Source organism: Monodelphis domestica, chromosome 4, assembly GCF_027887165.1.
Source record: "Monodelphis domestica isolate mMonDom1 chromosome 4, mMonDom1.pri, whole genome shotgun sequence".
NCBI classification, from domain to species: Eukaryota; Metazoa; Chordata; class Mammalia; order Didelphimorphia; family Didelphidae; genus Monodelphis; species Monodelphis domestica.
This window is the reverse complement of record NC_077230.1, coordinates 31,370,863-31,393,223: the sequence shown is the minus strand read 5'-3', so window position 1 is coordinate 31,393,223 and position 22,361 is coordinate 31,370,863. Positions and strand designations below refer to the sequence as shown.

The 22,361-nt window shown below is 32.8% G+C and overlaps 1 protein-coding gene across 10 annotated transcripts in view; it reads right to left on the bottom strand.

Annotated features, from left to right (window-relative positions):
• The window catches only part of DMD (dystrophin), a 2,399,796-nt gene that overhangs the window by 1,432,904 nt on the left and 944,531 nt on the right, over positions 1-22,361 (bottom strand). For all 10 annotated transcript variants that reach the window (XM_007493357.3, XM_056797113.1, XM_056797116.1 and 7 more), the window contains 3 exons: positions 11,637-11,798; positions 3,202-3,312; positions 1,218-1,391 (listed from right to left, as the gene is read on the bottom strand). In XM_007493357.3, coding sequence (XP_007493419.2) covers positions 1,218-1,391; positions 3,202-3,312; positions 11,637-11,798 — 447 coding nt within the window. The remainder of the gene's footprint in view (positions 1-1,217; positions 1,392-3,201; positions 3,313-11,636; positions 11,799-22,361) is intronic.

Sequence of the window (22,361 nt, the reverse complement as noted above, 5' to 3'; positions counted from 1 at the left end):
TTATGTGATATAATTCAATTGGTTAATTTCTTTTCCTCTTTATACCTTCCCTAAAGCTAAACTAAATTGAACAATTGCCTTGAAAAGTTCCTGCATTTTAATGTGATATGTCACCTTTCTAGCTAGCATACAGGTAGTTTTGCCTCAGTTTATGTATTTAATAACAAAAAGATAGTTTTTTTAAGGCATCATTACTGTTATGCTACTAAAAGTGAATGAGATGCCCCCTTCATAGTGATAATCTCCTTCAATTGTGTTTTAATGTCTAAGAAGAAATATAAAGAATAAGATATATTCAAGAACTTCTATCTATATTTTTAATGTGAGAAAAAATACAGAAAAATCATATTTCACTGTATGTAATACTGTATTTTCAGTAATAGTAGCTATTGCACCAAAAATGTGGCTTAAAAAGATGGAGAATTTATGCTAAAGGAAGTATTTTTATAATTACTGATGAGAAATCTTTTTAGATTTTTGAATTTTGTGAAACACAAAACTACTTGCACACTTTTAAAGAAGTGAAAATTTTGCCTAAAAGAAAGTCTCTTTCTCCATTATTGAGGGGGAAGTCTTATTCACAGATTTTACCATATTCAAAAAATGGTAACAGCATAGGTTGTTTTTCTCTACTTCCTTTGCTTAAAAGCATAAGTTTTATTTGATTTGGGCATTTTAGAGTTGCAGTAGTAAGAACCTATTAGTGGGCTTACCATTGGATATTTATTTATAAAGAAAAGGACTTTTCTGGAGAATGTGTCTTATATAAGTTTAAACTATAACTCTACAAATTCTTCACTGAAAGATCTGGACACATTTTTGGTAACTTAACATGGTAAGAAAAAATGAGCATCCTTTGTAGTTCCAGATTTTTATGTATTATATATAAAAGAAAACATATGCACTATGCCAAGGACTACATTGGGTGTTAGCAATCCAAAGAGAAAAAAAAATAGATAGACTATGCACTATAAGAGCTTATAATTTAATTAGGAGTAATATATATATAAGAAATTTCATCTTGGAAGCTCTATGGGTAAAAAAGGAGATGGCTGATAAGAGGTGCTTAGTTAGTGGAAATTTCAGCAAAATGCAAACATAAAATCTTTTAGACGTCATCTACACCTTTTGTTTCAAAATATGTAACGAAGTTCACAAATGATCAGATTTCCTCCAAAATTTTTGAGTTGTTTACATTTGCTACCAGATATACATACCATGCAATGATCCAGCTGTGACTGCAGTACTTCTTGCTCAATACTCTTCATTTCCAATATAGGAAATTGTGTTTTCACTTCATCTAACACTCTCTTACTTTCCTCTAGACGCTGCTCAAAATTGGCTGGTTTTTGGAATAACCGGAACTTCATAGAAACATCTTGCAATTTTTTCTGTAAAGGCAAAGTAAACTATTAGGAAATATTCCAAATTTAAAGAGTGCTCAAACTTATGTCTGCAAATAATATCAATTAATGAAGCCCCCGCAAAAGTTATTAAGGCTTACAAATTAGGAAACTAAAATAAAGAGGGTTGAGTGAGTTTCCTAGGGTCACAAAGCTAGTACATGTCTAAGACCATATTTGAACTTCAGAAGATCAGTCTTTCTGACCCCTGGCTGGCTCTCTATCCACTGTTCTACTTGGCACATCCTTCTTGAATATTCTTTCTGATTAGAATTATTAAAGGTTTGCTTTTATATAGTGTTATATACTTACAGAGTAACTTAATATCATGCTCACAGGCACAAATCTTAACTTTTTTCTCTCCAACCTAGACCCTGGCATATTAACGCCAAATGATTAATAAACATTTATTGGATGTTAATTCAATCTTCATTTTCCAAAAGAGGAAATAGTCATGTGGGAAGAGTGATATGTCAAAAGTCATGAACTATTAGCAGAATCAATACTTAATTCTGGCAAAAATTTAACAATGGGGCTCTTGGGGGAGAGGATGAATATAATATGCACTCATTTTAAAATTTATTCTGAATTATTTCCATTCTTTCTTAAGGCTAGACAATCAATAAAATAACAAATCAAACACTAATTTTTATCACTCGCTGATTCCTGAAGTATAAATATTTACACTGAAAATTTAACAGGATCTAATCTAGTGAGAGCTGACTCTAGCCCAACCCTGCCTTAATGGAACTCACATCTGGGTCTTCCAGGCGAAAGTCCTATGCTAAAATACAAAGGCATAAAAATCAATGGAAATGATAGCCTCTCTGGATGTGAAGCTAGAAGAAACTTAAGAACATCTGACACAACTCTTTCATTTCACTAATAAGGAAAAATAGACACAGAGAAGGAAAATTATTTGTCCAAGATAAAACAAGTATTTAGAATTAGGAATGGGATGGAAACTCTGGTTTTCTGATTCTTGATTTCGATTATTCCACAGTCACCTTCTGGATTATTTCTTATTTTCTTCTTAAGAAAATTCTATACAGATGGTAATAAAATCACATCATTTAACTTCATTTAAAAGAGACAATTGATTAATGCAAGAAAAACTCCCATGCATAGTGTCGAGTGTCACGGACTTAGAATCAGGAAAATACAAGTTTGAACCTTGCCTCATATACTAGCCATGAATCTGAGAGAGACACAGATAGCAATGATGATAATAATCATAGCATTATTTGATCTCTTTAAGTTTCCTTGGAGCACTTTATAGACATTGTCTCATTTAATCCTCACAACAACCCCGAGAAGTAGGTACTATTTGTGATCAACATTTTGCATTGTAGGAAACTGAGGTATAAAGGATTTTCAATGACTTGCCCAGGGCCATACATTTAATAAATACAAGTTTTGAATTAAGGTATTCCTGCCTCCATATATATACAAACACACGCACAAAGTTATTTATTTAGTTATTTGTTTGTTTATTTATTTCCTCATCTCCTTCTAAATAGTTATATCTTATATAGCACAGGAGTGTTGTAAGAATGACTGAGTATATATATATATATATATATATATGTATATATATACATATATTATTAATATGATCATTGCTAGTGTAAATTAGATAAAAAGTAGTACAGTTTTAATAAGGCAACATGCTCATAATCTTAAACTGTTTTATCTATGCATGTAAATCACTTATCTAACATCAACCATTATATTCATAGAGTATAAATATTTCATTATACTCTAAAATTTTATCTGATGTCTAAGATCATTGACCTACCTGTGCTACCTCAATCTGGGTGAGAACACGCTTGGCAGTATCCTTTCCTTGATTACGTTTCTTCATTTCTTCTAAGCTAATCTCATGGCTTGTCAAATCAGATTGGATTTTCTGTTGGGAGGAAAACATATAATAATTAGTCTTTTGGCAGTCATTACAGAACAGCATTCATTTAATTTACACATTTACGTTTTAATTTATGTCTTTTGCATTGACATAAAAAGTAATTGAGGAGGGATGCACTGGGAATTTTCCAACAGTACCTCTGCAGACTGAGTCATCCTTTGAAACAAAGAAAACAAATTAAACAAAATCTTCCAATACAGTGACCACATCTGGCACTGCAGACATTTTGCCTTAGATGAACTGGTATCCTTAGGCCAGTTAGGGTAGGGAAAGGATCCATCTCATTATCTGATTATTTTCTATTTCTTAGAAGTCACCCCTTTTTTGTTGTCTTTAATTTATACTACTAGTGTAATCTTATAAATTATTCAATAGAGTCTGCTTATTTCAATCTTTTTCACTAAATAGCAATTAATCAATGTCTTTCCAAATTATAAATATTCATAATTTTATAGCACAATAATCTATTCCATCCATATCTTATAGTTTTTTCATTCATTCCTTAACTGTTGTCCACTTTGCTTAATTTCTTTACTAACAAAACATTTTTGTGAATTTCTTGATATATGCTAGATTTAAGGTTTTCTTTTTTTTTCTTATTTTCTTTAGTTATATACTCAGCCATAGAACTGTTAGATTACAATGTGTAAACAAATAAGTCATTTTAATAACTCCAAATTATTATTGAGAACTATTAGAATAACCTATAGCACCTCTAACAATGTATCCATGTGCCTTTTCTCCCCTAGTCCCTCAAAAATAGTGATTCTTTTTAAAAATTTTCTTTGCCATCTTATAAGCTATGAAATAAACCCAGAGAGCTGTTTTAAATTAAAATTTATTCTATTTTCAAAGGGCTATTTATAATTTATAAACCCCCTTTTGAAAAATGTTCATCTTATTGAATGAATCATATTAGTAACATTTTTATTTTAATTTTATCACTGATGTTAATTTGTTTTTATTTTTTAGTCATTTAAATTGCATATTTGGTTTATTGCTCCTCTAAGTTCTAAAGACATTTTGTCTTTTAAGGATTCCTTTAGCTTTATACTATCAGTTGTATGTAGCCTCGTTGTACAAAATAGAATCAATTACAGAAGAATAGCCCATCTCTTGAGGGGGAATCCTTCTTTGCCTTTTCACTTGTGACACTAAGAATTTAGTAAAGGGCAAAGGAATTGGAGATTTTCCTTTCCTTAGCAATAGCATCTAGCATTAATGTAACCCCCCTTATTGGGAACAGCTCAGAGTCCAGCTTTGGAGTTAAATTGAACTGTTAAGAACAATAGACCCAGGGACCCCAAGAAAACAATTTGCCTAATCGTTAAATCCTGTGGATTCTGGTAGGAACACCTACAGAGTAGTAGAGTCTAGTAAAACACCTACAGAGATAAATATGGCCCACAGTGTTGGAGTTTTAGTAAAATAAAGGAGTATAAAACAAAATACTAAGTGAGATTTGGGGGAAATAATGTAGGGACTTGCACAGAATTCTCTTTCCACTGTGTATATACTTATATAATTTCAGAGGTAGATGTCTACATTTGTCTACTTGAAACAGAGATTGTCCCTTTTCCTAGATAGTTACTTGTATGTTGTCTTGATTAATCAGAATGACATATTTTCCAATATTGCTAGAAAACCAGTGTTTAAATATTAAGTTACAAGGAAGTGACTACGAATATAAACTTTTAGGAAACTTTATAGTCCAAACTTTGAAAAAATTAAGGTCATCACTGGCAGGAAGTTTGTGACATTAATTTGCATAATTATTGGAGTTTAACTTAAATAAGTAGATAAAAGTAATCCTCAAGGCAGAAAGCAAAGGGACCTATCAGATTATTTAAATTCTTCAGCAGAACAATCCGAATATCACCACTTGGTGGAGGCAGACACCCACAGAAATGATTCTACTTAACAGAAAATCCAAATACAGATTTAATATAAAAGAGAGCAGGTAGAGATAATGCCAATTCTCGGGCTCCCATCACAACGAGTTAAGCTAATGTGTCATCAACGTCCCTTAATTTCCTCCAATAAAGGACATGCATTTTCTCATATTTATACTTCGATAGTATGTTAAAGAAATTAATTCAAATTATTCAATGGAAAATAAAATAAAATGAAATTTAAATACTTTGGCCACATAATGAGAAAACAGAACTCATTTTAAAAGACTCTGATTTTGGGAAAAATTGAAAGCAAAAGGAAAAGGGGATGGCAGAGAATGAGATGGATAGAGAGTGTCATGGAAAAAAAGAAAGACTTCAAGAGAAAATAGAGGAGAAAAGTGTCTGTAGTTGTTTGGTCCCTGGGGTCATACATTGTTGGATATGAATGAATGACTGAAGAACAATGCCAAAAAATATTGCATTATAATTTTTGTAAAAAAGAAAAGGAAGAAAAATTAGATTCACATCTATAATGACTGGAAAATATTGTTTTGATTTTCTCTTGGTAGCTGCTACTTGCGCATGCTATATCCACTAAAGAGCTTATTTCACAGACTTTATCTTGTTACTATAGACTATATTTTCTCCTAAAGGGACTTTAACTACCAAACTTTAGATTGAGCTTCAGAAAACCCCAGACTTGAAGAAAATCTGGGCAACTGATAATGCTGTTCCAGAAAACAATTTACTTGCAGTCACCTTACAATAAAAATCTTCAAGAAGAAGAATGTTTCAATAGCTTTTTTTAGGCTGTCTGCATTTTCCAATATGATATATTACTATTAGGTGACTTCAGTGTCAGATGCAATTTTGTAAATGCAGGTATAGCATCAACTGCAGAACACAAAATCAAACTTTCTTGGTGTTTTAAATTATTCTAGTTCAAGGGAATTTTAGATTCCAAAATTTCCATGAATGATACAATTTTCATATATATCATATAAAATAACACATCTTAACTCTTCAGAGGATCTAAATATTTTTGTGTGTCATAGACCTTTTGCAGTCAGTACATAAAATAAAAATAAAAGGATTATAAAAGAAACTAATTATATTGAATTACAATTATAAAACACTTGTTAAATAATGAAGTTCAAGGTCACCAGTTTAATCAATCCTGGGAGTCTAACCTTTTCAAAGCTGAGAAGGGAATTAATTACAATGTCAATTAAGTTTTTTTTAATTGATATATTTTGTTTGCATTGAGCTATCTATAGTAATTTAGGTAGAGGGTTCAATCAAGTTAGTCAGGTTAAAGGCATGTGATAATTTTTTGGGACTTTCATTTAATCACTTCATAAAGGGTGTGGGCATGTCCACTGGAACATCACACAGAGGACCAAGGGCCATATGCTGGGCTTGCATAAACATATATAAATTCAGACTTCATTCAAGACCAATTAGCACCAGAGATTGACATAACTGACTGAGGCTATTGTGGATTACAATTGTTCCTTTGTATTGACTTTATTAAAAAATATTCTGTCTGAGAAGAAGAGAGAGGGGTAATGTAGCAGAGGTAGGGAAAGACTTTGGACTGGAAAAAGTCTGTGCATTTTCAAAACTTCCCTGGGGGAGCCCCTAATGATATCCTTATAGTATCAAGGAATAAAGAACCATAAAATTGCATGTGATCTTCTCTCCTGGATGCAGGGGTAAACCTCTTCATCATGTGACCCTTGGAGATGTACAGTGGATTTAGAGACATCCTAGGCCAAATAGTTCTTAAACTTTTTGGTCTCAGGGCTTTTTTAGACTCTTAAGAAGTAGCAAATATCCCAAAGAGTTTTTGTTTATATGAGATACATCTATCAATATTTACTATAGTGGAAAGTAAAACTGATCAATTTAAAAATATTTACTTTGTTTAAAAGAGCAACAATAACTTTTATGAATCAATAAAATTTTTTTTCTAATAATAAACTACTTTCCAAAACCAAAGTTAACTAATGAGAAGAACATTGGCTTATATATTTTTTGAAATTCTCTTTAATGTCTGATGTAATAGGAAACAGCTAGATTCACATCTCTGTTTCTCTGCATTCAATCTCTTGTGACAAGTTGTTTTGTTTGAAGTATATGAATAAAACCCAGCCCACAGTGATATGTAGTTGGAAAAGAGAGGAATATTTTAGTAGACAAATTACATCTCAGTATTATTATGAAGATAATAAGCCTTTTGGATCCCCAGGGGTCTGAGGACCATACTTTCAGAGCCAGCATTCTAGGTATATTGATCTAGCAGATTTGGGGACACAGTTTCTGCAGGAAAATGAGAGAATTACTGGGTAGTTCTAGTCCCATGGAAAGAATGGAATACAACATGTGGTCCCAGAGCTGCTGAAATAGAAAGGAATTGCCTTATGATACAAAGGAATAAAAAAACCTCTCTTCTCTCATCTACTGTTCCTGTGAATTATTCAATTGGAGCCTTTCAATGGCAAGAAGATTGTCTCTCTAGCAACCCAAAGCTCATTTTCTTTCTTGAGAGAGTTCAAGCATTTAGGACAGGAGGCACATTATAGGATTTTGGGGTGAAGGTAGAACCCACCCGAATGTTAAGGAGTTAATTTTTTTTTTACTTTCTCCTTTTCAGTTGTATTTTTTTCAATTACATGTAGAAACAACTTCCAACAATTGTTTTCTGACATTTTACTATTCTGATTCTCTCCCTCCTTCCCTCCCTAACCTCCTTGAAGCAGTAAATAGTCTCATATAGGTTACACCAGATTTTTCATGAAATTTGTATTTTAATGTTACTTCTTGAGCAACCACAAATTCATTACCATTTCAAGGGTAATTCAGGTCTTTAAGAAAGAATTATAAAGTTAGAGGACAATATGAATCTTTTGCGTAAAATATAAGACCTGGAAAGGAGTAAAGAGTCCTCTGTGTTGCTTTGCATTTTCTGTGGAAGGAAATAAAGTCTGTCCTACAACTTACAACCATTATTACCTTGAGTTCTTAATATGAGAATGCTCACATCTATGGAGGCCAAAACAAGAAATACTTTGAAGTTATTTGAGGAAAATCTAGATGGGGTAAAATATGCCAAAGAAGTATAATTTAGAAGACAAGCCCCCAAAACTTGTATCTAGTTAATGTAAACACAGAACTTGAGCGCTGTCACACATTATACTTGACTATCTTTTTTTCAATATTTTCTAAATGACTTGAAAGTTGAACTAAAAAAAAAAAAAGAAAAAAGTCTGATTCCAAATCTTTCATTTTAGACATAAACTGATACCCAGAGAATTTGAAGAACTTCCTTGTCTTCTAAGAGGTATATGTAGAGGTGAAATTTGAATTCAAGATTTCTGTATGAGTCTAAACTAGTGTTCTTTTCAATACAGTCTATGAAGCAACAAAATCTGTTTTGTATTCTTTTTCAAGTTATTTAGTTTTTCTCATTTCTATATCTATTGATCTATCAAATTTGTATAAATTATGAAATACATATACATATATCCTTTTAAAACAGTAGATTTTTATGTGGAAGGCATATATAATCTTTGTGACAATAAGAGAACTAATTATGCCATAATAATGATGTCATATATACCTGAAATGACTAATGCACTACAAAAATATGAGGTTCTGTAAATATATTTATACTAGTTCACCCAACCTTTTAATATTAGGTGAGTATAAGTGGCTGTTAGGCACAAGAGAGTGTCATGCCTAGAGTCCTGAGACTCATCTTCCTGAATTTAAATCTGGCTTCAGGCAGTTACTTGGAAAGTCACTTAACCCATTTGTCTCCATTTCTTTATGTATAAAAGAACTATAAAACACTCACCACACAATTAAAACTAGATCAAAATAATTGGGTAAAATTAATTGCTCCTGGGTAGGATGAACTAACGTAATAAAAATGACAATCCTACCCAAACTAATTTACTTATTTAGTGCCATACCCATCAACCTACCAAGAAACTTTTTTACTAAATTAGAAAAAAAATATAACAAAGTTAATTTGGAAGAACAAAAGATCAAGGATATCCAGGGAAATCATGAAAAAAAAATGTGAAGGAAGGTGGCCTAGCAGTAACAAATCTCAAACTATACTATAAAGTAGTGGTCATCAAAACAATATGGTACTGGTTAAAAGACAGAAAGGAGGATCAGTGGAATAAACTTGGGTAAAGTGACCTCAGCAAGACAGTGTATGATAAACCCAAAGATCTCAGCTTTGGGAACAAAAATCTACTATTTGACAAAAACTGCTGGGAAAATAAGAAAACAGTACAGAAGAGATTAGGTTTAGATCAACATCTTACACCCTACTCCAAGATAAACTCAGAATGGGTGAATGACTTGAACATAAAGAAGGAAACTAGAAGTAAATTAGGTGAACACAGAATAGTATACCTGTCAGAAATTTTGGGAAAGGAAAGAATTTTAAGTCTAAGCAAGGGTTAGAAAAAATTACAAAACATAAAATAAATAATTTTGATTACATTAAATTAAAAAGGTTTTATACAAACAAAACCAATGCAACCAAAATTAGAAGGGAAGCAACATATTGGGAAAAAATCTTCATGACAAAAACCTTTGACAAAGGTCTAATTACTCAAATTTATAAAGAGCTAAATCAATTATACAAAAAATCAAGTCATTCCCCAATTGATAAATGGGCAAGGGACATGAATAGGCAATTTTCAGATAAAGAAATCAAAACTATTAATAAGCACATGAAAAAGTGTTCTAAATCTCTTATAATCAAAGAAATGCAAATCAAAACAACTCTGAGGCATCATCTCACACCTAGAAGATTGGCTAACATGATAGCAAAGGAAAGGAATGAATGCTGGAGGGAATGTTGCAAAATTGGGGCATTAATTCATTGCTGGTGGAGTTGTGAATTGATCCAACTATTCTGGAGAGCAATTTGGAACTATGCCCAAAGGGTGCTAAAAGACTGTCTGCCCTTTGATCCAGCCACAGCACTGCTGGGTTTGTACCCCAAAGAGATAAGAAGTAAAAAGATGTGTACAAGAATATTCATAGCTGTGCTCTTTGTGGTGGCAAAAAACTGGAAATGAGAGGATGCCCTTCAATTGGGGAATGGCTAAACAAATTGTGGTACATGTTGGTGATGGAATACTATTGTGCTCAAAGGAATAATGAACTGGAGGAATTCCATGGGAACTGGAAAGACCTTCAGGAATTGATGCAGAGTGAAAGGAGCAGAACCAGGAGAACATTGTACACAGAGACTGATACACTGTGGTACAATCGAATGTAATGGACTTCTCCATTGGTGGCAATGCAGTGATCCTGAACAACTCAGAGGGATCTACAAGAAAGAACACTATCCACATTCAGAGGAAAAACTCTGGGAGTAGAAAAACAACTGATTGATCACATGGGTCAATGGGGATATGATTGGGGATATAGACTCTAAACGATTTGACCTTCCAACAGTGGCAGTGAAAACGCTCAAATTAAGCAAAACTACAAAATTTAATTTTCCTTTCAAAATCCTCTCCTATCAAGAAGTCTCACTGTCAACCAACCAACCAAGCAATCACTTAACAAGAAGTTATAAAGCATGTTCTATGTTCCAGGCATTGTGTTAGGCTCTGAGGTTACAAAGGAAAAAGTAAAAGAATCCCTGCACTAAAGGAACATGCATTTTGTCAGAGGAGACAACAGGTATAAATGGAGGAACCCAGCATTTGACTCTGGCCCTGTCCTGATGAGACAGCGCCTTGGTCAAAGCTGTGCCTTATGGTTACATTTTTAAGCAAGTTGTCTTGGATTGCTTGCAGTGCTTTTAGAATACTCACTCTTCCCTCTGGCCTTAGAACTGACATAATTGGAATGCAATGGTAAAGCCAATTTAGATTGTACTATAATCAGTCTTTTAGCCTCCAATTTCTTCTGAAAATCTATTTTGTACACTTCTATTAAGCTGTTTTTCAGTCGTGCCCTATACTTCATGTCTGTACACACACACATACACACAGATACTCGCGTGGTTTGCCATTTCCCTTTTTGAGTATATTTTAAAGATGAAGACACCGAGGCTAACAGGATTAAATGCTTTACCCAGTGTCCCACAGCTAGTAAATGTCTAAGGCCAGATTTGAATTAAGGAAGAGGAGTCTTCCTGACTCTGCTTTTTTCCACGGCAGCACATAGCTGCCTTAGTTTATACAGACTTTCCTCATAAATCCACAACAATGAAACTAAAGCTTTTTTTTTTTTTTAAACAAAAAGTTAAGTAAGTTATATAAAAACTAACCCCAACACATCAGGGTGCATCTCCATCCTCTTTATGAAGTTTATAGCAAACTCTTACTCAATAAATAAAAGCAATGTAAGTGAAGTCTCCCACATTCAGTATACCTGTGCTTCTTGGGGAACTTGGGCTGCATCTACTCTGTCTGTTATATAGGCAGATAACTGTCTATCAATGAATGCCAGCGACTCTTGAATCAGACGAAGGGTTTTGTCAATCTCCTGGGCAGACTGGATGCTTTGTTCCAGAAACTTCTGCCTCCTCACAGCCTAAAAGAAAAGGAGAAATAAAGATAAGCCACTGAAAATGTAAAACTCAGGTCAGTCTTCTCTCCCACACAATTGCAACATCAATGAACATCCCTGACTGTCACAGCCACCTTTTTGTAAGATAAATTTCTCAGCCTGCTTCCACTCATTCAGCTCTGCTTCCAAGAAAAAAAAGCAAATAATTAGAAGGAAATTTCACAGTAGAAGTCTCAACCCTTCAAAACAAAAATACACATTATGAAATACTATAGTTGTCCAAGGACAGCAAAAGCATCCTGCTAAGTGCAATCTGTTATTCTGAGGCCTAAGGTTCCTTGTGATCTCATTATGTAGTTCAAGAGATTTGGTTTACTTAGAATAGGGTCACCGTCATCACAATCCCATCTGAGATACATAATCCATTTCAACCACTGACAAGCAGAGGCACACACACTGTTGAGAATCAGGTCCTTTCCACAAGGGAATTTTAAATAGCTGTCTGGATCAGCATCTGAGTTCTTTTCTTTTTCTTTGACAACATCCTAACTACTGCTGAGTGGGTAGTGTTTATTCCTGCTTTCATTTGAGACTTGGGATTGTTCCTGTTTCAGCAATTTCATCAGCAATGCTGTTCAAGTTACATAAACAATGCTATCCTAATATGGGTGTAATTAATCTTGAGCATTGTTAGAGGTGTGATTGAGCATTTAAAAAAATACAAAGCATATTCAACAGGCTCTATGAAATTCTTTTAAGGATGTCTTTGCCTTGAAAGAAGAGTATTTTTTAAAATAATGGGCACTGGGGATATTCTGTAATGTCTAATGTATTTGATAACTCAGGAATATAGAAATAATTATTTTCTGTATCAAAAAGAGGTACCCAATTCTTGAAAAGCATAATAGTTTGAGGGCATGCCCCAAGTTTTTCTGTTAAAATGTTAATGTGGACTCATAAGCAATGTATGTTAAATGGGGAGAGAGACAGAGTCAGAGGCAGAGACAGAGAGAGTGTGTGTGTGTGTATGTGTGTTTGTGTGTGTATGTGTGTGTGTGTGTGTGTGTGTGTGTGTTAGAGAGAGAGAGAGAGAGAGAGAGAGAGAGAGAGAGAGAGAGAGAGAGAGAGAGAAAGACAGAGAGAGAGAGAGAGAGAGATGTAAATAAAGAGAGAAAGTCTGAAACAGACCCTGTAAGGACATAAGTAAGGCTTAGGAAAATTTAATTCTGTTAGAGGAAGAAGAAAGAAGTCCAATAACTTCTCCCTGCATAGCAATACACAGATGTTATTGGATTCTTTTTTCTCCTCCTTTCAACTACTATCCATTTCATTTTATGTGTTCATTCCATTATTCCATGTAAATGTACATCCCATAAGTGTTCATTCAGTCATAGTTAAGATGGTTAAGTTTACATTTCTTTCCATCAGATCTCATAAGAATTTTTCTTCTTTGTCCTCAACTTTTTCTTTTAATATGGTAGAAGAGAATGAATAGAGTAAAAAAAAACCTTGGAGTTACTTAAATTTGCTTTTTTAATTATTAAAATTTATTTTGATCATCTTTTAATGTAACTTAAAATATTAAGACATTTTCATTTTTTGGCAAAATTGCCAAAAAAAATATATTAACGCATTGCTGGTGGAGTTGTGAATTGATCCAACCCTTTTGGAGGACAATCTGGAACTATGTCCAAAGGGTGATAAAAGACTGTCTGCCCTTTGATGCAGCCATAGCACTGCTGGGTTTGTACCCCAAAGAGAAAAGAAGGAAAAAGACTTGTACAAGAATATTCATAGCTGTGCTCTTTGTGGTGGCAAAAAATGTAAAATGAGGGGATGCCCTTCAATTGGGGAATGGCTGAACAAATTGTGGTATATGCTGGTGATGACTATTGTGCTCAAAGGAGTAATAAAGTGGAGGAATTCCATGGGAACCTCCAGGAAGTGATGCAGAGCAAAAGGAGCAGAACCAGGAGAACATTGTACCCAGAGACTGATACACTGTGGTACAAGTGAATGTAATGGACTTCTCTACTATCAGCAATGCAATGATCCAGGACAATTCTGAGGGACTTATGAGAAAGAACACTATCCACATCCAGAGAAAGAACTGTGGGAGCAGAAACACAGAAGAAAAACAACTGCTTGATCACATGGGTTGATGAGAATATGATTGGGCATGTAGATTCTAAACTATTACCCTAATGCAAATATTAATAATATGGAAATAGGTCTTGATCAATGACACATATAAAACCTAATGGAATTGCATACAATAGTATGTAGGAAAGGGATGGGTCAAGAGGAGGGGGAAAAAATGAATCACGTAACCATGGAAAAATATTCTAAAATAATTAAATGAATAAAATTTTAAAAATTAATAAAATATGTTTCCATTTTTGAACACTTATCAATTGGGCAATAAGTTTTGTGTTCTTTAATTATATCAAGTCTTTATATATTTTTGTATCTCAGAATTTGATGAATATTGATGCAAATATTTCCCTCAAGCTACAATTATTCTTCTAATTCTTTCTTAATTGTTTTCAATCTATTCAAATGGCTAAGATTAAAAAAGATAGGAACATTAAATATTGGAGCAAGTGGAAAGAAGAGAGACATCAAATGATCTGAATACTCTAGATTTCAAATTGAAATTGGGCACAAATGTTATTAAGCTATTTAAATCTTTTGACCTTTAAAGAAGCCAAGAAACAATGTAACAACTTATACAATGATGACAACAATGTAAAGAAACAGACCAACAAAAGGAAGTAGTTCTCTGCATAATGGAAAATTTAGTGAAGGTCATGGTCAAAAGAAGATCATGTCTTTATACAGGATATATTTGCTCCCCCCCCCCTTTGTTATAACTGAAGGTTCAATCAAGGTGAGAAGGGAAAAATGAGGAATATGTATGAAAGTCATGAAAAAAATGTAATTCAAAAATGATGAGACTTCATTTCAGGAAGAAATTTGCATTTATTAAACTTACCAAACAATTTCCCAATGGCTTTTCTTCCCTCTCTATTGCTATGAATATGATCAATGCATAGTTATATGAACACACACACACATGCACACATGCATGTGCAGACACACACACATAGTGGTTTATATAGAGTAACAAAATTTACATTATAACCTATACGAGAGTATTTTCCTTGATTAGATTGAAGTCGGTATATCATTCCAGAGATTTTGGCATAATCTAGGGCTTGATTTAATTAGTCTATTACTAAATTCAAAAAGGAACATTGAGCAGAACTCGCCAACAATATGTCTAGTGGTATGCTGGAGCCAGTTTGTATTGGTTCTGGAAAGCTGATTGTTAAATTTTTAGTGTGAGCATTTATAATTTGGAAGTCAGTAAATACCACAAATTAGGACATGACATTGTTTATTTGGCTTTCTAGATTTAGTCAAATGATGGAGAAAATGTTAAAAATGCAAATTAAACTTAGAATTGTGTCTTGAATATTTTTTTTTCTTCGTCGGCTTGGTGTTAAGCATTTACTAGGACACCCTGGGATGCTTTTTGATTAAGTTTTTGTTAAATAAACATACACTCTAAAAATGGCAAACACCTCTTAGAAACATATCCTATGCTTCAATTAATAATCATGAGAGTTTTAGAATAAAATTACTTCTGTAGTTTTATCTTGCAAAGAATCCTATATGATTTTTATCATAAAGATTGGAGATACCATGTGGGAGAGAGAAACTTAAAGGCATCACATTGCTCTACAAAATTAGATTTTTATAGTTAACTATTAATAAGTATGATGAGCTCTATTTACTATACCTTTCAATCTACTGTATCCATAAATATTTGGACTGCTGGAGAATATTAATAGCAAAAACCTATTTATTTCCTTCTCATACTTTTATCAAAGATAGTATTGTGTATATATACATTTCACAAAAATCTATAAATTTGGTAAAGAAGACACATGAGCTAGTTGATGCAGTACTATCTTAACAATAATTTAGGTAGATGAATGGAATAGACTAGGAGTAAATGACCTCAGCAATCTAGTGTTTAATACACCCAAAGATCTCAGCTTTTGGGATAAGAACTCGCTATTTGACAAAAACTGCTGGTAAAACTCAAAAACAGTATGGCAAAAATTTAGGTTAAGATCAACATCTCACATCCTATACTAAGATAAGTTCAAAATTGGTATATGACTTAAACATAGTTTTATTATATTATAATATACTATATATAATATATATTACATATAGTATAAGTAAATTAGGTCCACATAGGATACAAGAAGGGAAGAATTTAAGACCAAATGGGAGATAAAGAACATTACAAGATGTAAAAGTGATAATTTTGATTATATTAAATTTTAAAGTTTTTGTATAATTAATGTCTTTTATCTTTTAAAAATAGAATTTTCCCCTTTTCATGAATTTTGAGACTTAATTCTAAAAAATTTATTATGACCAACAATGAAATTTTCTATATATAGTTAGTCTAGTCTAGCTATTTTCCTCCACTGAAATATGATAAATTCTATAATCACTTATAGAAAAAAGGATTTTTAAAAATAAAATTTGGCAAATTTTGTATATGTTTCATGTTTTCTCTTTTCATCACCACTTTCTTCCAGTGTTGTCTTTACATGGTATTTGGATAAACTCACTTAATTGGTTCTCTCATTAATTTCTTTATTGCAAACTTATCTTCTCTCCATCATTTCTTAATATTTTATGTGGGTTTCATAATCTTTCTTTGGAAAACTTTTATATTCCAACTAGTACAGGTTTGTGCAAAAAAAGGAATTTGCTGAGTAGGTGGATTCTAGGCTTTTTTTGGTCAGCCTGTGGAGATAAGTTTACTCTGTTGAAGATTCCTTAGCAAATGAAGATAATATGTATCAATGTTTGCTCTTTCTCCTTTTTTAAAATAAATATTTAAGTTATATTGTTATCTCATTTTGAATCCTCTTTCCTAAGTATTCTGAGACTCCAGCTTGACCTGTAACATACTAAGACTACTTTAGTTAATATTTGTTCAACTTACTTAAGTTCACAAGAGTATATTTGAATATGATTCTTAGTAAAATTAAGATGCCTGAAATCGTTCCTTTTCAAACCAGGTTGAATATCGAGCATCCTTTAGAATATATCTTTACTCTGAATTTCCTTGGTAAAATGTAAAAGCTGGCATAGCTAAGTGTATTCTTAGCTATCAAGCCTATAGCTAGCTATTCTAGAATGCAGAAATTATATCAAATTAAGTAATCAAGATGGCCATTATGACAACAGTTTAGTGTTACTTATACCAAAGGTGTTTATATTTTTAAATAAAGATACTTGGAGTCTTCAATCACAAGGATGCTAGGAGGCAAGGTAGATAGCTAGGTGGGCCAGTGGATAGAGTGCCAGATTTGAAGTCAAGAAGACTCATATTTATAAATTCAAATATAAACTCAGACATGGACTAGCTGTCTGACACTGGGCAAGGCACTTAATCCTATTTACCCTCAGGTCCTCATCTGTAAAATTAGGTGGAGAAGGAAATGGCAAATCACTCCAGTATCTTTGCCAATAAAACACCAAAAGAGTGAGAAATAGCTGAAATGATTGAACAACAATGAATGGCAAAGCAGATAGATAAATGGGCTAGAAGTTGGGAGGTAGTTTAAATCCAGTCTCAGACATAGCTGTGTGACCTTGGGAAAAATAATTAATCTCTGTTTGCCTCACTTTCCTTAACTGTAAAATGGAATAATAATAATAGCACTTATGTGTAAAGGTGGTGTAAAGATCAGGTGAGATCATATTTGTAAAAATCTTAGCACACTGCCTGTCACATAGTAGGAGCTTAATAAAGTCTTGTTCCCTTCCTTCTTAAAGGAATGTATCATAATGTAATAATTTCAGAAATGGTGAAATATTTTTAAGTATCAGAATCTTCCCAGCATCTCCCCAAATCACTCTATTTATGACCTCTCAGTATAAACCAGCCCTTCCAGTGACCAAAGGTAGTTTTAACTTGCCTTTAGTTAATACTTCATTTTATTAATTGAGTATTACATAGTAAGTAAGCTTTGTACCAAAGAATTGATCTTAAAATACTATTTTCAAAGTCCTAACAGCCTCCAATCTTGGAACACTGGCTTAATGACTGCTGAGATTTAGAGAGAGAAGAGGTATTGGATCTAGATCAGCTGATGCAAACAGACTTCATCAGTGTAATGAAATAGTATCGACATTAGAGATTATAAAAATAGTTACTGTGAATGGGCTATTCAATCCTTCCCCAGTAAAGGATATTGATGTGCCAATACTTTGACAACCTCAGTTTGTGAAAGGACAGAGTACTTAGAAAATTCAGGAATAAAGAATACTTTTGAGGCATCCACTCTATTAATCTGCTTAATGTTATTTCCATGCAATTCGATAGAGCTCAATGGATGGTCAGTTCTATGGATTTTCTTTGCAAATTTGACCTGTGCTGTCAATTAGTAAACTAGCATTTACTAAATTTCTATACTATCTCAGGAAGTGGACTAAACACAGGATTATAATAACTAGCAATTATACAATGATTTAAGATGTACAAGGCTTTTACAAAAATTAACTCATTGTATTCTCACAAAAATCCTGTGTGATGGGTAGTATTATTATGGTCATTTTACTGTTGAGGAATGTGAGACTGAGAAAAGTTAAGTGATTTCCCCAGGGTTACAGAGCAAATAAGAATCTAAGGCTGACTTCGAACTCAAGTCTTCCTGACTCCAGTAATCTATTCTTCATATCTCTTGAATATCTCATTAAAGTTGAAGTTAGTGGAAAGGTCTGAGATAGGAATTAATTTTTCATGTAGCAATCTTATACAATTATTGTTATAAAAGCATTCTTATAGTTTTACTATTTCTCTGCTTTCTGCTATTAAAATTAATCACACAGTCTACTGGAACTGGTAAATTTAGGAGAAAGGGATAAAAAAATATTAACATTTTGGCAGCCAAAATAATTATTTTGAGAATGTTGAATTTAAGTAGAACTTTCAATTCAGGATAAAGCAGTGGAAATAAGTATTAAAACATGCACAAAAACATTAAAATATGGATTCTGAAAAATGTATATTTTAATAAAAAATAAGCTCTTTGTAACACAGGAGTTTCCAAAAAGTTAGTGAAATTTTAAGCTTTATTTATTTAAAACTTTACTAAATGTTTTAGGACTCCATGAATTTCTTTAGCAATAAAAATATTATAGTTATAATATTGCTAATACAAATTTTGGATTAAATGTCTTCCAAAAAAATAAATACTGGACTATAAATATGAATTTATAGTGCAAAGCTTTGTAATTCAGTCAAAACCACTTCTACATGCAACATGAGAGCACCTGATACAGAGCATAATGAATGTATTTATGTTATCAATGAATGATAATACAGAAAAAAATGGAGGAAAATGTTTTGCTATCCATCTCACAAATTGGAAGGGCATGACAAGAATGTCATATTTTAATGACTTTTTAACAGTCTTTTAAAGGGTTCATGCCTTCTAAAACAATGAAAATTACTGTGGCATAAAGCAGTTTTGATTTATGAGTTTATGGGCAAGCTTAGAGTACAACTAGACTCAGAAAAATGGGTATATTTTTCCCAGTTTAAAAAAAATGTGCTTTCCCACAAGGATTTAACACAGTGCCTACCTAGTACAGAATAAGTGTTAAATGCTTACTGAATCAAAATTAAATGATATAGGTTTTCAGAGATATTTGTCCTTTTACTATATCCTTCCTAATCCTTAGTAAATATTTGTTGGATATCATTTGGATACCTACTATGTAGAGGGCCTTATACCAAATTATATAAGGATAACAATTCTTTCCCAGATGAAATTTGCAATTAAAGGGATGAAATATGTAAATATTATTTTATTTTTCTTTCACTTCCTGTACTTTTCTTAGAGAGGGATTCTTGATTGGTTAGAAACTTCCTCAATACAGTTCAGAATCTTAGGTTTATAATTTTCAATGGTAATTTTAGATTAAATGTCTGAAAATCTAAATGCTGGATAGTAGCTCACTAAAATCTCACCTTGAGACAACTGTCTTTCAAGATTCAATCAATGTTTTAAACATTTCTATTAACTAACCACTGGCATCTCGATGAAAGAACGGATCCGCCTCCCAGTTTAGAAATCTCAACCTGCCACTAATGAACATATAACACTTTAAAACATTTGTGATTTTTTTATGTTGATGTTCCATCTAGTAATATTAATTAATCCAGACTATTCATTTGAACAAGAAATACTGAAGTTGAAGCTTAAATTCTTTAGCCAAGTAATGGAAAAAACAGGACTCATTGGAAAAGGCCTTAATGTTGGGAAAGACCGAAGGCAAAAGGAGAGAGGGGATGGCAGAGGATGAGATGGACAGATAGTGTCATGAAAGCAATGAGCTTGGACTGACTTCTAGACAGTAGAGGATTTATCAGGGTATGGTGGTGCTATGGTAAATGGGATCACAAAGAGTTAAACATTAGAATGAAAGAACAACAAACACCATTGATAGACTCTGCCATGCCCTTGTAGGTGATTTTTCATGATTTCTACTACAGATGTGCTTGAAAGAATGGACTTAATAAAGGTTTTGATTGATTAGACACAACCCAAAGATATCTAGGATGCTCAAAAATTAAAGAATTACTTTTTGCTTCAGTCAGTAAACAGAATCAAAGGTCTTAGTGTCCCAAACATATGCAGAATGTTTTCCTACTTAAACATAATATTTACACCAGTATTTTAGATTCTAAAATTTCAGTGCTTAGAACATTCATGTCCTAGCACACAATAACCTAGAACTATCAGTGATATCAAAAATAACAATCTCAGTCAAAATCCAGTCAAATCATCAGAATGACTGACAGAACTAACCTAAATAACCACATCTTTGTAATGTCTATTTCTTTTAGAAGTGATAAACTGGGACAAAACAGAAACTGAAGAAGTGGGACAGGATGGCTATGTCTGTCACTAATATAACATCATCTTTGTTCTCAACCCTGCAAAATAAAGGGTTAGTACAATGGAATTTGGTGAGAACATTAACTTTGAAATGATCTTCATTTAGAGAAACTTCACATTTGCTTTATCTTTGATACTAGTGAAAAAAAATGTATTGGCAGTCAACTTTCAAATTATCCACCAGATAAGTGGAAGATTTAGCCAGGGTAAATCTTGACTTGCAGTTCACTGACTCATCTGTGACGTTTATTAATTAGCATTTTGCTGGGGAAAGGAGCTCCCAATTAATCCTTAGGGGAAGTTAAACATTTCTTTATAGTTCTTTTAGTTCCTTCTTGCTTAGTTTTGTTAAAATTCCATACTGTGTAATTTGCCTATCTTAATAATTTGATTTCAAATTACTCAAGCATTTGAAATCTAAAGACAGAAATAGTAAGTTCTCAAGACTATTTGTTGGTCACCAAGGAAAATTATGGGTTCTATATATGTAGTGATATCACATTACTTCTGGGAAATGAGAATAGTAAGGGAAACATTTTAACCTTTTTCATTATTTACCTGATATACCTTCCAAAGGCAGAAAAGTTCATATAAAGCAGAATTTAGGAGTTGGATTTATTCTAAAAATTTTTACCCATTCATTTTCTATACTTAGTTGCCCCACATTGGTACACAAGTGAAAAAGCAGTTGACCATCGAGACTCTAAAATGTCAGTTCATTATGTTGTTTTGTTTCTCCCTCAATCTGCTACTGCCACTGCAAACATAACTACCTTCACTCTCTCCTACAAATAATACTGTTTAGAAAATATTTGACAAAAGAAAATTTTTATTTAAGCTGTTATTCCATCCTCCAAGTTAGACCATCAGAAGTCAAATTTGGAAAAATCTAAGATATAAACCATATATGATGTGGGACATTCATTTTTACCCTGTCTACTGACAACTCTTGGTGCAGGGCATAGAATATTAGTCCTGGACTCAGGAAGTCTTGAGTTAAAATTTGGCTTCAAATACTCATTTGGTCTGTGACCATAGGCAAATTTACTTAATTTCTTTTTGCCTCAGTTTATTCAACTGTAAAATAGGGATAATAATTATACCAACCTCCAAAGGTCGTTATAAGGATCAAAAGAGATAATATTTGTTTAAAAAAGGGGAAGTTACCACAATTCCTGCAATGAAGTAGATATTATATAAATGCTTATTCCCTTTTCTTATTTTTCTTCCTCCCTTTTATGACCTGATACCAGAACACTCTATCCTAACAGAGTTCTCCCTTTCCTTTCTGAGAACTTTAATCAAATTACTACTACCTTGCCTTGGAAATGACATATCAATACAGTGTTGTCTGTCTGTCTGTCTCCTTTTTTCTATCTTTCTCTCTCTCTTTCTCTCTCCTATCTCTCTGTGTATATTTTATACATAGCTATGTATATATGTAAATATACTAATGTATGTGTGGATGTTTCATGTGACTAATTGTATAATTCTATATGTATTTTGTCAGCCAATTGAAATATTGTATCCTTCAGAGAATTAATGATTCTCTTCGGTATTTGTATCAACAACACAACACTTAAGC